The 16,787-nt window shown below is 37.2% G+C and overlaps 1 protein-coding gene across 1 annotated transcript in view; it reads left to right on the top strand.

Annotated features, from left to right (window-relative positions):
• Positions 1–12,460, top strand: part of LOC129490711 (putative zinc finger protein 735) — a 36,843-nt gene extending 24,383 nt beyond the window's left edge. The window contains 3 exon segments of the mRNA XM_055294528.1: positions 4,993–5,119; positions 5,912–6,007; positions 11,484–12,460. Coding sequence (XP_055150503.1) covers positions 4,993–5,119; positions 5,912–6,007; positions 11,484–12,460 — 1,200 coding nt within the window.
• Positions 12,461–16,787: the final 4,327 nt, after the last annotated feature.

Raw genomic sequence — 16,787 nt, 5'->3', positions numbered from 1 at the left:
CGACAGAGCCAGAGTCCACTTCAAAAAAAAAAAAAAAAGAAAAGAATCATAGAGCGCCCAGCTATGGCTTGTGGGTTGTGATCCATGGGAGAGACTTGAAGAAAAGTCTGTTATAAGTTGCATGATGAAGTAAACCAAATTCAATAATTGGTTTAGTACAGTTATTTAGTTTTTTTATTTGTAAGATCCAGGTGAAAATTTATTGGTTACATCATCAGAGATTCATTGGCAGATTGTGGTTGCCTAGGCCTTAATATTTTCTTCAAGATAATAATTTCCAAGATAATAATTTCCAAGATAATAATTTCTTCAAGATAATAATTTCCAATAAAACCTCTGCCTCCCGAGTTCAAATGATTGTCCTGCCTCAGCTTCCCTAGTAGCTGGAATTACAGATGCAGGCCACCAGGCCCAACTAATTTTTGTATTTTTAGTAGAGATGGGATTTCACCATGTTGGCCAGGTTGGTCTCGAACTTTTGGCCTCAGGTGATCTGCCTGCCTCAGCCTCCCAACGGGTTTGGGTTACAGGCATGAGCCACCGCGCCCAGTCGAATATTTTTTCTTTTACCTTTTATTTTAGGTTCAGGAGTACATGTGCAAGTTTGTTATATAGGTAAAATCATATCATGAAGTTTTTGTGTACAGATTTTATTATCACTCATGTAGTAAGCATAGTACTCAACAGATTTGTTTTCTGATTTTCTTCATCTTCCGACCCTCCACCCTGAACTGAGCCTCCGTGTTTATTGTTCTATTTGCGTCCATGTGTTCTCATTATTTCGCTCCTGCTTACAACTGTATGTTGATACAGTTTTTGATTTTCTGTTCCTGCACTAGTTTTCTAAAAATAACAGTCTCCAGCTCCATTGACGTTGCCGCAAAGGACATGATGTTGTTCTTTCTTATAGCTGCATCATATTTCATGGTGTTTACATACCACGTTTTCTTTATCCAGTCTACCGCTGAAGACATACAGGATTATTTCTGGTTTTTGCTATTGTGAATCATTCCGTAATAAACATATGCATGCATGTGTCTTCATGGTAGAATAACTTACATTTATTGGGTATATTCCCAATTGTAGGACTGGGAATGGTAATTGTGTTTTCGGGTTTTTGAAAAAATGCCAAACTCTTTTTCTCAATGATTAAACAAATTTATACCCTCACCAGCAGCGTATAAGCATTCCATTTCTCCACAACCTCACAAGCATCTGTTTGGTTTTTGTTTTTTTTTTTTTGACTTTTTAGTCTAATTGTTTTTATTTGAATTATTTCTTTTTTCTTCATTAGTCTAGTGTTTTATCTATCTTATTATTTTTACACAGAATCAGCTTCTGGTTTTGTTGAACTTTTTTTTTTTTTGAGACGGAGTTTCACTTTTTCGCCCAGGCTGGAGTGCAGTGGGGTGATCTTGGCTCACTGCAACCTTCGCCTTCTATTTTCAAGTGATTCTTCTGGGATTACAGGCATGTGCCACCATGCCCATCTAATTATTGTATTTTTAGTAGAGATGGGGTTTCACCATGTTAGCCAGGCTGGTCTCAAACTCCTGACCTCGTGATTTGCCTGCCTTGGCCTCTGAAAGGGCTGGGATTCCAGGAGTGAGCCACAGTGCACGGCCCGTTGAACTTTTTATAGTTATTTAGGTCTCAACCTTCTTCATTTCAGTTCTGATTTTGGTTATTTCTTGACTTTTGCGAGCGTTGAAGTTGGTTTGCTTTTTTGAAATTCTTTTAACTGTAACATTAGATTTTTAAATTGAGATATTTCTAACTTTTTGATGTGGATGTTTAGTGATATACATTTTGTCCTTAACACTGCCTTAGCTGTAACCCTGAGATTCTGGTATGTTGTATTTAATCTCTAATTAGTTTCAAAAATTTTATTTCTGCCTTAATTTCATTATTTACAAAATAGCCATTTGGAAGCTGATTATTCAATTTTTATGTAATTGCATCATTTTGTATGTTTTTTGTATTGAATTATTATTCTATATATTTTCTTTTTAAAATTAAGTATAGAGAAACATAAGAATAAATAAAAATTCTGTGCTATTAATCTAAATGCTGAAAATTATTCAACACTTAGTACCAGCTCCCAGGGTGCCATGAAAATTAAATCACATTATGTGTTATTCCCAGCACAGTGTTCTGTGACATGCTCCAGAGCACATAATAGCTGCTTAACAAACATCTTATGAGTACATGTGTACAGGTTTCCCAGGTGCAGACCTACTCAGATATTGCTGTCTTCTGTTGTCCCTGTAAACTTAAAAAAACCAACAAAAAATATAATATTTCAGGGTGGAGATTGGTTGTCTTTATTTGTACCGGATGTATTTGTTTTGTGACAGATGTGGTGGGTGTAAGGGACTCTTTGCTGTGCCTGCTTTCTCTCGCTAATGCTAATAATGTGTCTGGGAAAGCACAATCAGCATTTACAGGGGACTTGTTGAAAAAGCCCATTCCTGGACCCTTTTGGATCCTGCAGAATCACTTTGCATAAAGCAGGGCCAAGATTATCAAGTGATTTATAAACTTGAGGGGTTCAAGATACTCAAGAGAGTTTAGTTCAACCTTTCCATCAAAGGAAGGCTGCACTGCGTACCCTGTTTCAGTTTGGTAGGAAAAAGTCAGTGTGGTTCATGCTCCCATTACTGTAAAGAAGATTGCTGGTGTCTGACAGAGGAGGGCAGGGAAAAAGAAACATATTTTAATGATTATGGGGAAGCTCGCTGTTCTCTCATTGCTCTTAAATCTTTTCATTTATACACAACAAAAATGGGTGAATGTTTTCTGCAACTCTCGATCTTTCTGCCATGGATGTGTGTGGTGGTAGCAGGTGAATAGGTTGTGCTTTAAAGGCATAGTCTCAAGATGCAGGTTTGATATGTCCAGAGAATCTTATATGAAAATACATTTCAGAGAAAGAGGAGGAAAAGAAAAAAATCTCTTTTTCTCAGGTGAGCATGTCTCAGATCAAGCACAGTGTCCACTCTGCTTTTTGGAAAGCCATGTGTTTGGAACTTGCAAATTTTTACATCTCTACTTGTGCTATTGATCCCTAATGAGTTTGTTTCAACTATTTTTTGTGATTTGTATGATAGTGAAGGGGTTCTGAAAAAAATGTTTTTTTCTATATGCTGTAGCGTTCTATACATTCTCTTCATCTTGGATTTTTGTATGCCATGCAGAATTCTCACCACGAATTTATGACCTGCAATATTTAAAATGTTCCCGTTGTAGCTGTTGAACATGAGAAGGTGTGGATACTCAAGATTTCTATTGGGGAAACACAGTTGTCTTTGGATATTAGTGAAAAGTGAAACATGCTTGTTGAGGTTTCATCTGTGTGCTCTAGTAGTTCCATGCAGAACAGGGTTTAGAAAATGTTCATTTAAACAGAATGGCATTTATTACCCAGAAAGTTCTGAAAAAACTATTAGGAGATACTTGCTCTCCAGGGTGCTAAACAAAGACTACTTAAAATTACTATTAAAAATTACACGACAGGGAAGTTATCTGTACCTTCAACTTTGCATAAAACTGATGTTTCTTTATAATTAAATTCAGGCCAGGCACGGTGGCTCAGGCTTGTAATCTCAGCACTTTGGGAGGCCGAGGCAGGCAGATCACATGAGGTCAGGAGTTCGAGGCCAGACTGGCCAACCTGGTGAAACCCTGTCTCTACTAAAAAAATACAAAAATTAGCCAAGCGTGGTGCCATGCACCTGTAATCCCAGCTACTTGGAAGGCTGAGGCAGGAGAACTGCTTGACCGCAGGAGGCGGAGGTTGCAGTGACCTGAGATTACACCACTGCACTCTAGCCTGGGCAACAGAGCAAGACTCCGTCTCAAAAAAAAAAAAAAAAAATATATATATATATATATATTTAAAGTTAGTTACAATTTATTTTTCTGAGAGGAGAGAAATATCACAGCAGTGATGTTGTGTCCTGTGTGCATCAGCACATAATACAAATGTGTCCTAATAAAGTTGATAACAATTTTATTCACTTGGTTCAAGATCTTTATGACATTTTTTCCACTATAGAGTTAATTATTATTCTTTTAATTATTAAGTACACTTAGGAGATTTACTAGCTGAAGTGCATAAACCATCACATTTAATCTGGATGCTGTCCTTTCTTTTTAGATGACTTTTGCATATATTTGTCTTTTAAAAATGAAGGCTCTTATCTTTATTTACAGGTGAGAGAAACTGGGGAAAACCCAGACTCTGCCACTTACTGGATGTTTGACAAAATATTCTTACTAGGCTAGAAACATTGGTGAACTTGCTAAAATTTCAGAAATTCAGACTTTATCCCAAATCTCCTGAAAGAAAATCTCACAACAAAATATTTAGTTTATTGCACATATTTAGACTTAAGAGGTACCTTCCAACTCCGACCGGGTGAGGTGGCTCACGCCTGCAATCCCAGCACTTTGGGAGGCCGAGGTGAGTGGATCATGTGAGGTCAGGAGTTCAAGACCTGCCTGGCCAACATGGAGAAACCCCGTCTCTACTAAAAATACAAAAATTAGCCAGGCATGGTGGCCCACGACTGTACTCCCAGCTACTTGGGAGACTGAGGCAGGAGAATCAATGGAACCCAAGAGGCAGAGGTTGCACTGAGCCGAGATCATGCCACTGCATTCCAGCCTGGGCAACAGTGTGAGACTTGGTTAAAAAAAAAAAAAAAAGGAAAGAAAAGAAAAAAGGACATATCCATGTTGATGCCCTTAATTTTATAATTTGTCATCCAGAAAATTATCAAAGCTACTGTGGTGTTGTGGATCTTATGTTCTCCTCTTTTCTCAGAATTAGAGAATACTTCCATGTTAAAAATTATCTTAGTGAATAATTTTAGTCACTCTTATAAGTGAGAACCACTTCTTTTTACTCTCTTTTTTAACTTGAGTCAACTAAAAATCTCTGCTTACGGCCATATGGTGTGTTCATGAGTGTTTTTTTTTTTCTTTCAGGAACTATTGACATTCAGAGACATAGCTATAGAATTCTCTCTAGAGGAATGGCAATGCCTGGATCGTGCTCAGCAGAATTTATATAGAGAGGTGATGTTAGAGAACTACAGAAACCTGGTCTCCCTAGGTGAGGAAAACTTCAATACACAATTCCTAATACATTGCCTTTCTCTCTTTTCTAAGATGATTTTGGTAATTTCTGCATTGCATGAATGAATTTTAGCCCTCTGATTTAAAGAAAATCTTGGGGATTCATTGGTGTAGAACAAATTCTTCAAGATGTTTTATCTTGACCTGAACTTTTCCCTTTCCTGAGCTTATGTACCTTTTGCTCTGGTTTAGTGGCAATTCCAAAAATGTCGTGGCATAAAATAGCGTTGCCCACACCTTAGAATTCAGTTGCCACCAATTTTTGATTTAGTAGTACTGAGTAGTGAAATTAAGGACTTACAAATTTAAAATATTTTCTAAATATTTAGAAAGTTCTGTTATGAATCGATATTAATTTTCTAGAATTTTCTATTATATCCTCTTTACTGAGCATAATACTAGTTTGGTAATTAAAGAATTCAGCAAGATGTATATGACCGGGTACAGTGGCTCACACCTGTAATCCCAGCACCTTGAGAGGCCGAGGCACGCAGATCACAAAGTCAGGAGTTCGAGACCAGCCTGGCCAATATAGTGAAACTCCATCTCTACTAAAAATACAAAAATTAGCCGGGCGTGGTGATACGTGCCTGTAGTCCCAGCTACTCGGGAGGCTGAGGCAGAAGAATCGCTTGCACCTGGGAAATGGAGGTTGCAGTGAGCCGAGATCGTGCCACTGTACTCCAGTCTGAGCAACAGAGTGAGACTCCATCTCAAAAAATAAATAAATAAATAAGATTTATGTTACTTTTTTTTCTTAATAAAACAGATATTACTGTCTCTAAGTCAGACTTGATCACCTGTCTGGAGCAAAATAAAGAGCCCCAGAATATAAAGAGAAATGAGATGGTATCCAAACACCCCGGTAGGTGAGAGCGAATGAAGCAGATGACACAGATGAGATGTCCACAAGTCAAGGAGGTAGCCAGTCTTTAAAATGTGGTCTGCGGGGCTGTGCTTTGATGGAAAGAGTTTCTGAGAAGCTTGAGTCATTTTTTTTTTTTTTGCTCTCACATTGGGACACCTTCTGCTCCATGCTGTTAAATTCTCTAAGGATTCTACTTTCACTTCAATAATCTTTCTTCAAGTTCACAGTGTGAGCCAAAGTTTTCTTTATGGCTTATCAGGGACTGCACAAACTGACTACTTTGCCATTGCTTTTGGGGACACACTAATATCTGCATATTTTTGAGAAACTCTATGTTAAACCATTTAAAAAAAATTTTTTTGCATCATGTCTAAAATGTATGAGAATAGTAATTTCTGTTTCATTGGTGGTTGTCCATTTTTCTGTACATGCCATTCTGTTTTTGTTAATACAGCCTTGAAATATAGTTTAAAGTTTTTTACAATTTTTTCACTTTTTAATTTTTATATATGTATTTATTTATTTAGAGGGTGAGTTATGATACTTGCTGTAGGGGGATATGCAAGCAGGGTACCTCATGTCTTCATTTTAATGTGTTGCATATTTTAGATATATATTCATAAGTGGTATTGCTGTATTATATAATAATTTCATTTTTATTTATTTGAAGAACGTTCATGATATTTTTTATGATGGCTGCATCTTTTTTCTCATCAACAACTTACATAGGTTTCGATTTCTTTACATCATCAACATAGTTGGTATTTTTTAAAAAATTATACTGGCCATCGTAATTGATGTAAGGTAATTTTGTTTTGTATTGTGATTTTATTTTGCATTTTTCTATAAATTATTAATTTTGTGCAACCTTTCAAATACTTCTTCCCATTTGTATATCTTTTTATTAAAATTTATTTTTATTTTTTTATTTTTTATTTTTGAGACAGAGTCTCGCTCTGTCGCCCAGGCTGGAGTGCAGTGGCACAATCTCGGCTCACTGCAAGCTCCGCCTCCTGGGTTCACGCCATTCTCCTGCCTCAGCCTCTCAGAGTAGCTGGGACTACAGGCGCCCGCCACTTTGCCCGGCTAATTTTTTTTGTATTTTTAGTAGAGACAGGGTTTCACCGTGGTCTCGATCTCCTGACCTCATGATCCGCCCGCCTCGGCCTCCCAAAGTGCTGGGATTACAAGCGTGAGCCACCGCACCCAGCCTAAAAGGTAGTTTAATCATCTGCCCATTTCTTTATTCTTTTCTTTTTTTTTTTTTTTAAACAGAGTTTTGCTCTTGTTGCCTAAGCTGGAGTGCAATGGGGCGATTTTGGCTCACAGCAACCTCTGCCTCCCAGATTCAAATGATTCTCCTGCCTCCGTCTCCTGAGTAGTTGGGATCAGGGATGTGCCACCATGCCCAGCTAATTTTGTATTTTTAGTAGAGATGGGTTTTGTCATGTTGGTCAGACTGGTCTCGAATTACTGACCTCAGGTGATCTGCCCACCTCAGCCTCCCAAAGTTCTGGGATTACATGAGTGAGCCACCACACCGGATTCATTTGTGCATTTCTAAATCAAGTAATTCAATTATTGTTGTGTACTTCTAGGAGTTGTTTATATATTTTCAATATTAAGCCTTATCACATGTGATTTTCAAATACTGTCATCTATTTCTTGGGTGACACTGTCATTCTATTAAATGTTTTATTTTATTGCAGAAATTTTGAAGTTTAGCCTACTTAAATTTTTCTGTTCTTCTCTTTGTTGCTCATGCATTTGATGGCGTATCTAAGAAAATGGTGCCAAGACCAATGTCATGTCTTTCCACTATATTTTTTTCTAAGAGTTTCATTAGTTTTTTTTAGTCTAAGTATTTTGTTTAAAATATTTTTTTGTATATGATGCAATTAAAGCATCCGACTTCATTTTTTCAATGTAGATATCCAGTTTTCAACATTATCTGTTGATGGGATTATATTTTCTCCATTGTCTGCCCATGGCAACCTTGTGGCAGATTATTTGATTATACACAGAAGAGTTCATTTGTGGGCTCCTTATTTTGTTCTATCATGTCTTTATTTGTCTTTGTGTGAATACCACATAGTTATTGTTATTGTTGCTTTTTATTATGTTTTGAAATTATGAAGTATAATGCCTCTGTTTTTCATGTGTGTTTCTCTAGATATAGTTCATAAAAAAATTTTAAACTTTTAGGTCAGGCGTGGTGGCTCCTGCCTGTAATCCCAGCACTTTGGGAGGCCGAGGCGGGTGGATCACGAGGTCAAGAGATCAAGACCATCCTGGCTAACATGGTGAAAACCCATCTCTACTAAAAAATATAAAAAATTAGCCAGGTGTAGTGGCGGGCACCTATAGTCCCAGCTACTTGGGAGGCTGAGGCAGGAGAATGGCATGAACCCAGGAGGTGGAGCTTGCAGTGAGCCAAGATCACACCACTGCACTCCAGCCTGAGCAACAGAGTGAGACTCCATCTCAAAGAAAAAAAAAAGATTAAACAATATTTCAGCAATAAATATACTTTTGGAATTTTGATAGAGATTATATTAAATTTGTTCACCCCTGTGGGATATATTGACATCTTAACAAATTAAATTGTCACTTAAATATGTTGAGCCTTGAGCAAAAATATTAAATTAGGTTAAATTAAATTATTTGACCCTGTGCAAGAATACACTGACTAGTGTGTTTATTTCCATATATTTTTGATTTGCCAGTTTTACTTATTTTCTTTTTAGTTTTATTGAGCTTTGGTTAGAAAATATACACTGTATGATTTTGCTCTTCTTAAACTTTTTTTTTTGACACAGATTTCTTACTCTGTTGCCCAGATAGTGCAGTAGCACAATCTTGGCTCATCACAGCCTCAGCCTCTTGGACTCAAGTAATCCTTCCACCTTGGCCTCCTGAGTGGCTTGCACCAGACCTACCCCACCATGCCCAGCTAATTTTTAATTATTTGTAGAGACACGGTCTCACTATGTTCCCAAGGCTGGTATCAAACTTCTTGCCCTGAGTGATCCTACCACCTTGGCCTCCCAAAGTACTGGGATTACACCTGTGAGCCACTGCACCTGGCTGATCTTTTCAAATTTACTAAGACTTATGTGTTCTAACAGAATGCACCAAGTACAAATAAGAATATTGTGTATCCACTTGCTTTTGACTGGAGAGTTCTGTACATGTCTGTTTAGCCTATTTGGTTTGTGATATGATGTAGGTGCCCTCAAAATCTCATGTTGAAATGTAATCTCCAATGTTGGATGTGGGACCTAATGAGAGCTGTTTGCATCATGGAGACAAATCCCTCATGAATGACTTGGCACAATCATAGAGTTCTCACGCTATTAATTCACATGAGAGCTGGTTGCTTAAAGGAACCTGATTCCTCCAACTCACACTCACATCATCTTTCACCATGTGACATGTTTGGTTCTTTTTTGCCTTCCACTATAATTGCAAGCTTCCTTATATCCTCACCAGAAGCAGATGCTGGCATATACTTCTTGTACAGTCTACTGAACTGTGAACCAAAGAAATCTTTTTCATTGTAAATTACCCAGTCTGAGGTTATTTTCTATAACAATGCAAAATGAATTAATACACAATATAATGTTCTTCAGGTTTTGTTTTTTAATTGATTTTTTATTTAAACTTTTTATTTATTTTTGAAAGTGAGATCTTAATGTTTATAATTTTATGTTGCTATTTTATTTCTTGCTTCATTTTTGTCAATATTTGCTTTATATATTTTGAAGCCCTGCTGTTATATATGCATATACATATAGATAGACATAATAGTTATAGATTCCTAGTAAATGGACTCATTTTGCCATTATGTACTATCAATCTTTGTCTCATGCTAGTAATTGAATCATTTGCTTTTGTGTGTCTATAAAGATTTTTCTTTGTGCTACATTGGAGATTTTATAAAACCTCTTAATGTTACAATAGTATATTTTAAACTGGTAAAAAAAATGACTTCAGTTGCATAGAAAAATTTGTCCTCATTGTATCTACACTGTACTTCTTATTGATCTTGCTAATTGTATCTTTTTATGTTTTATGATTATTTTTATGCTTATATCTTTCAAATTTTAAAGAATAACTAAAAATGTTTTCTGTACCATCACAATAATGCCACAGAATTTTATTTTTTTGTATATGCATATGTTTTTCAGAAAGTTATGTATTTTCATATACTTGTTTTTCATTATATTATTTTAAGCGGAAAGACCTCTTTTCAGCATTTTATTTAGGGCACATGCAGTGCTTATATGCTTTTCCAGCATTTGTTTATTCTGGAAGATCTTTATTTTGTAGTACATTTTTGCTGATTACATTATTTTCACAGTGAAGATTCTTTTTCAGCCTTTGACCATTTAACACAGTTCTTTTCTGACCTGCAAGGTTTCTGTTGACAAATTCACTGGTTGTCTCGGAGGACTGGGCTTTTAAATAATACCTCACTTTTATCTTGCAGCTCCCAAGATTATCTTCTGGTTTGTGACTTTTGAAGCTTGCTTAAATATGTGTTATGGATCTTTTTGTGTATATCCTAGTTTGTTTGTTTAGTTTCTTCATTTTTTACATTACTTTTTTCATACTTTAAAATTATTTCACTTATTCTTTTCTTACTTCCACAATTGTTTATTTTTATTATTCCAAGCCTTTTGTTGACATTCTCATTTATCTGATGTCTGCTTTTCCATTTTTCTCATTGAGCAAAATATGGATTATCTTAAATTTTAAAAATTAATATATACATCTTTATTTTTGTAGTTGCTTTTTGAAAATTTTGATTTTTTTGATTGGACCATGTTGCCCAAATATTTTGTATACATTGTAATCATGGTTGAGATTTAGACATTAACATAAAACTACCTTTCACAATCTTTATAATGCAGCTCTTTCTTGGCATAGCCTGAAACCACTTGTCTTGGGTAGACATTCTGGGAGTCTTGCAAACATGTTCTCAGGATGTGTCTTGTCTGCAATTTTGTATTTATTTTTCAGTTAAGACTTCTTCATATTTCCCCTTACTGGTCAGTAACTACTTTCTACATCTATTTCCTGTCCATGATAGTGCAGTCTTTCTGCTGTTGTAACATTCACTTTTGATCTCAGAAGACTTAAAGCTGTCATTAAAGGCACCATGTTCTTCTATTGGGGATGAGGAAGGGCTGTGTTGGGCAAATGTAGCAGACTTTTCTTTTCTCTATATATGGTTCTTGACATTGTGCTCACATGGTGCACACACTTACTTTACTTGTAAATTTCCAACAAAGGTATTTTGATCACTATGATTTTGTTACATTTATACATCTATGAAGGAATTATGGGCTGTGGTATTTTGATATGCCATTTTGCTAATGTACCTTGAATAATTTTATAAATTTGATTTGTACAGTATATTTATCTGAGTCTAGTAAGTGCAGTAACTTGTGATTTTTATGTCTTTCAGTTACGTGTTCTCATTTCAACCAAGACCTTCAGCCAGAGCGGGGCATAAGAGATTCACTCCAAAAAGTAATAACAAGAACACATGGAAAATGTGGACGTGAGAATTTACAATTAAAAAAGTGTTGTAAAAGAGTGGATGAGTATGAGGTGCACAAAGGAGGTTGTAATGAAGTTAACCAATGTTTGTCAAATACCCAAAACAAAATATTTCAGACTCATAAATGTGTCAAAGTCTTTGGTAAATTTTCAAATTCCAATAGACATAATGCAAGATATACTGGAAAGAAACATTTGCAATGTAAAAAATATGGCAAATCATTTTGCATGTTTTCACACCTAAATCAACATCAGATAATTTATACTACAGAGAAGTCCTATAAATGTGAAGAATGTGGCAAATCCTTTAACCACTCCTCAAATGGTACTACACTTAAAAGAATTCTTACTGGAGAGAAATCCTACAGATGTGAGGAATGTGGCAAAGGCTTTAGGTGGCCCTCAAACCTTACTAGACATAAGAGAATTCACACTGGAGAGAAACCCTACACATGTGAAGAATGTGGCCAAGCCTTTAGGCGCTCCTCAACACTTACTAACCACAAAAGAATTCATACTGGAGAGAGACCCTACAAATGTGAAGAATGTGGCAAAGCCTTTAGCGTATCCTCAGCCCTCACTTACCACAAGAGAATTCATACTGGAGAGAAGCCCTACACATGTGAAGAATGTGGCAAAGCCTTTAACTGCTCCTCGACCCTTAAGACACATAAGATAATTCATACTGGAGAGAAACCCTACACATGTGAAGAATGTGGCAGAGCCTTTAACTGCTCCTCAACTGTTAAGGCACATAAGAGAATTCATACTGGAGAGAAACCGTACAAATGTGAAAAATGTGACAAAGCTTTTAAGTGGCATTCAAGTCTTGCTAAACATAAGCTAATTCATACTTGAGAGAAACCCTACAAATGTGAATAATGTGGCAAAGTCCAGCCCTCAGGCCTTATAATACATACAATAATTTATACTGGAAAGAAAGCACTACAAGTGTAGAGAATGTGGCAAAGCCTTTATCTAGTTCCACACCTTAATTGTACATAAGAGAATTCATATTGGACAAAAATCTTATAAATGTAAAAAAATGTAACAAAGCCTTTAACCAACCCTCAAACCATAATAAGCCTAAGAGAATTTACTTAAAAACAGTTTTTTTTTGAGATGGAGTCTCACTTTGTCATCTAGGCTGGAGTGCAGTGGCATGATCTCAGCTCACTGCAACCTCCACCTCCTGGGTCCAAGTGATTCTTCTGCCTCAGCCTGCCAAGTAGCAGGGACTACAGGCATGTGCCACTATGCCTGGCTAATTTTTGTATTTTTAGTAGAGATGGGGTTTCACCATGTTGGCCAGGCTGGTCTAGAACTCCAGACCTCAGGTGATCCACCCACCTCAGCATCCCAAAGTGCTGGGGTTACAGGCAGAGGTCACCACACCTGGCCTGCCAGTGGTCTTAACTGAAAATAACTTGAAGAATTTTGTTCTCATAAATCAAATTTGTATTCTTTTTCACCCTATTTAGATTTTTAAAAAAATTTTGTGGGTAGATAGTGTGCATACACATGCTGAAACCAGCTTGGTTGGGGAGACCCTAACCCAGCAGTGCCAGAGGAATTAAAGACACACACACAGAAATATAGAAGTGTGAAGTGGGAAGTCAGGGATCTCACAGCCTTCAGAGCTGAGAGCCTCGAACAGAGATTTACCCACATATTTATTAAGAGCAAGCCAGTTGTTAGCATTGTTTCTATAGATATTAAATTAACTAAAAGTATCCCTTATGGGAAACAAAGGGATGGGCCAAATTAAAGGAATAGGTTGGGCTAGTTATCTGCAGCAGGAGTATGTCCTTAAGGCACAGATTGCTCATGCTATTGTTGGTGGTTTAAGAACACCTTTAAGCGGTTTTCTGTGCTGGGCAGGCCAGGTGTTCCTTGCCCTCATTCTGGTAAACCCACAACCTTCGAGCGTGGGCTTTATGGCCATCATGAACATGTCACAGTGCTGCAGAGATTTTGTTTATGGCCAGTTTTGGGGCCAGTTTATGACCAGATTTTGGGGGGCTTGTTCCCAACATACACACAGCATATATGAGACATTTTAACACAGGCATATATTATTTAATTATCACAGCAGAGTAAATGAGGTATTCCTCACTGCAAGCATGTATTCATCCTTTGTATTACAAACAATCCCATTATACAGTTCTAGTTATTTCAATATGTGCAATTATTAACCACAGGGTCATTTTATGATCATAAAAATTACATGATTATAATTAATATCCATACATTTCTGAGTCTTGATTAAATATTTTTAAAAACTTGTTTTGTATGTATTTTTGTACATGTGGCCTCTCTGCTGACAAACAAAAACAGACTTTTAGTTTTTATTTACCTAGAGTTACATATACAAACATATTTCTCTAAAGATATATCAGCCAGACACAGTGGCTCATGCCTGTAATCTCAGCACTTTGGGAGGCCGAGAGGGGCAAATAATTTGAGGTCAGAAGTTCAAGACCAGCCTGATCAACATGGTGAAACCCCATCTTCACTAAAAATACAAAAAATTAGCTGGATGTGGTGATGCATGCCTGTATTTCCAGCTACTAGGGAGGCTGAGGCAGGAGAATCACTTGATCCTGGGAGGCAGAGGTTGTGGTAAGCCAAGATGCCATCACTGCCCTCCAGCCTGGATGACAGAGCAGGACACTGTTTAAAAAAAAAAAAAGATATACCTTATGTATAAGAAAGTTATGTAGCAAGTGAGTATGTTTGTGAGTTTGTATGCATTTTCAGAACAGAAAAACAATATTGAAACAAAAAAGATCATTTTAATAAGGTGGATAATTAACAAAAAACCTGGAAACCTCAGAGATCCTCAAAAAAATAAATCTATATTCTGTGCCTTGTATTGAATTCATTACTGTAAAATCATATCCCACCCAAATCTTATCTCAAATTGTAATCCCCACATGTTAAGGGAGGGACTTGCTGGGAGGTGATTGGAACATGAGGGTAATTTTTCCCCATGCTGTTCTCATGATTGTAAGTGAGTTCTCAAAAGATCTAATGGTTGTATAAGTGGTGGTTTTTTTCTGCTCTCTCTCCCTCCTGCTGCCTAGTGAAGAAAGTACTTGCTTCTCCTTTACTTTCCACTGTAATTGCAGGTTTCCTGAGACCTCCCCAGCCATGCAGAATTGTGAGTAAATTAAACCTCCTTTCTGTATAAATTACCCGTTCTCTGGTAGTATCTTTATAGTGGTGTGAAAACAGACTAATAACAGAAAATTAATACTGGGAGTTTGGAGCACTATAAAGATAATTGAAAACGTGGAAGTGACTTTGGAAATGGGTAATAGGCAGAGGTTGAAACAGTTTAGAGAGCTCAGAAAAAGATAGAAAAATGTGGGAAAGTTTGGAACTTCTTAGAGACTTGTTGAATGCTTTTGACCAAAATGCTAATAGTAATATAGATGATAAAGTCCAGGCTGAGGTGGTCTCAGATGGTGATGAGAAACTTATGCTTAAAGTGGAAGCAGAATATAAAAGTTAGGAAAGTTGGCAGCCCAATCATGAGGTAGAATATAAAACCTCATTTTTTGGAAAGAAATTCAAGGCACTGCAGAAATTTGCAAAAGTAAAGAGAAGCTGAATGTTGATAGCCAAGACAATGGGGAAAATGTCTTCAGGTCATGTCAAAGATCTGAGGCAGGTCCTTCCATCATAGGCCAGGAGGCCTAGGAGGAAACAATGGTTTCATGTTTGAGGTCCAGGGCTCCATTACTCTATGAAGCCTTGGGACTTGGTGTCCTGCATCCCAGCTGCTCCAGATCCAGCTGTGGCTAAAAAGGGTCAAGGTACAGCTTGGGTTGTTTCTTCAGAAAGTACAGTCTTCAAGCCTTGGTGGCTTCCATGTGGTGTTGGGCATGCGAGAGCACATAAGACAAGAGTTGAGCTCTGGGAACCTCTGCCTAGATTTCAGAGGGTGGATAAAAATTCCTGGATGTTCAGGCAGAAGTCTGCTACATGGGCAGAGCCCTCATGGAGAACCTGTAATAGGGCAATGCAGAAGGGAAATGTGGGGTTGGAGCCCTCACGCAGAGTCCCCCCTGAAACTGCCAACTGGAGTTGTGAGAAGGCCACTATACTCCAGACCCCAGAATGACAGATCCACCATGAGCTTGCACTGTGCACCTGGAGAAGCCACAGGCACTCAATTCCAGTCCATGAAGGAGCTGCCCAAGGCCATGAGGCCTACCCCTTGCATCAGCATGCCCCACATGTGAGACATGGAGTCAAATGAGATCATCTCAGAGCTTTAAGATTTAATGACTGCCCTGTTGGAATTCAAACTTGCATGAGGCCTGTAGCTCTTTGGTTTTGGCCATTTTCTCCCATTTGAAATGGGAGAATTTATCCAAGGCCTGTACCCACATTGTATCTTGGAAGTTTCTACTTTGCTTTTGATTTATAGGCTCATAGGTAGCAGGGACTTGCCTTGTCTCAGATGAGACTTTGGAGTTAGACTTTTGGGTTAATGCTAAAATAAGTTAAGACTTTGGCGGACTCTTGAGAAAGCATGTTTGGTTTTGAAATATATAAAGGGTGTGAGATTTGGAAGGGGCCATGGGCAGAATGATACTCATGGTGTTCTCACAATAGTGAGTGAGTTTGCATGAGATTGGATGGTTTCATAAGTGGTCATTTTTCCTGCTCTTCTTCACTTGGTGAAAAAGATACATGCTTCTCCTTCACCTTCTGCCATTATTGTAGGTTCCTGAGGGCTCCCCAGCCATGCTAGACTGTGAGTCAAATTAACCTCTTTTCTTTATAATTTACCTAGTCTTGGGTGTGTCCTTATAGCAATGTGGGAATGGACTATTAGACACAGTAACTTAATAACAAAGGTATCTTTATTATCTTTAATTTACAAAGAAATAAACAGAGCCAGGGAGAGAAATAACTTGCTCACAATAGCAGAGCCAGTATTAAAACACAAGCAACTTTGACTCCAGAGATAATACTCTTGAATACAACAATAAAAACCGTGTCAAACAGAAAAGAAGTTACCTTTAACATTCATTCTTAAAAATTTAACAAAAATGAAAATGGATACATTTGTATTGTTATATATGTATATATGTGAATGTATAATATAAATAAGGAATATTTCATACAAGCCAGAAAAAGATAAATAATTCATGAATAAAATTGAAAAGTAGTTCAATTAATTATTATTTGCAGA

The sequence above is a fragment of the Symphalangus syndactylus genome, chromosome 9 (assembly GCF_028878055.3).
Source record: "Symphalangus syndactylus isolate Jambi chromosome 9, NHGRI_mSymSyn1-v2.1_pri, whole genome shotgun sequence".
NCBI classification, from domain to species: Eukaryota; Metazoa; Chordata; class Mammalia; order Primates; family Hylobatidae; genus Symphalangus; species Symphalangus syndactylus.
The sequence above is the reverse complement of the archived record's forward strand: the minus strand, read 5'-3'. Positions and strand labels throughout refer to the sequence as shown.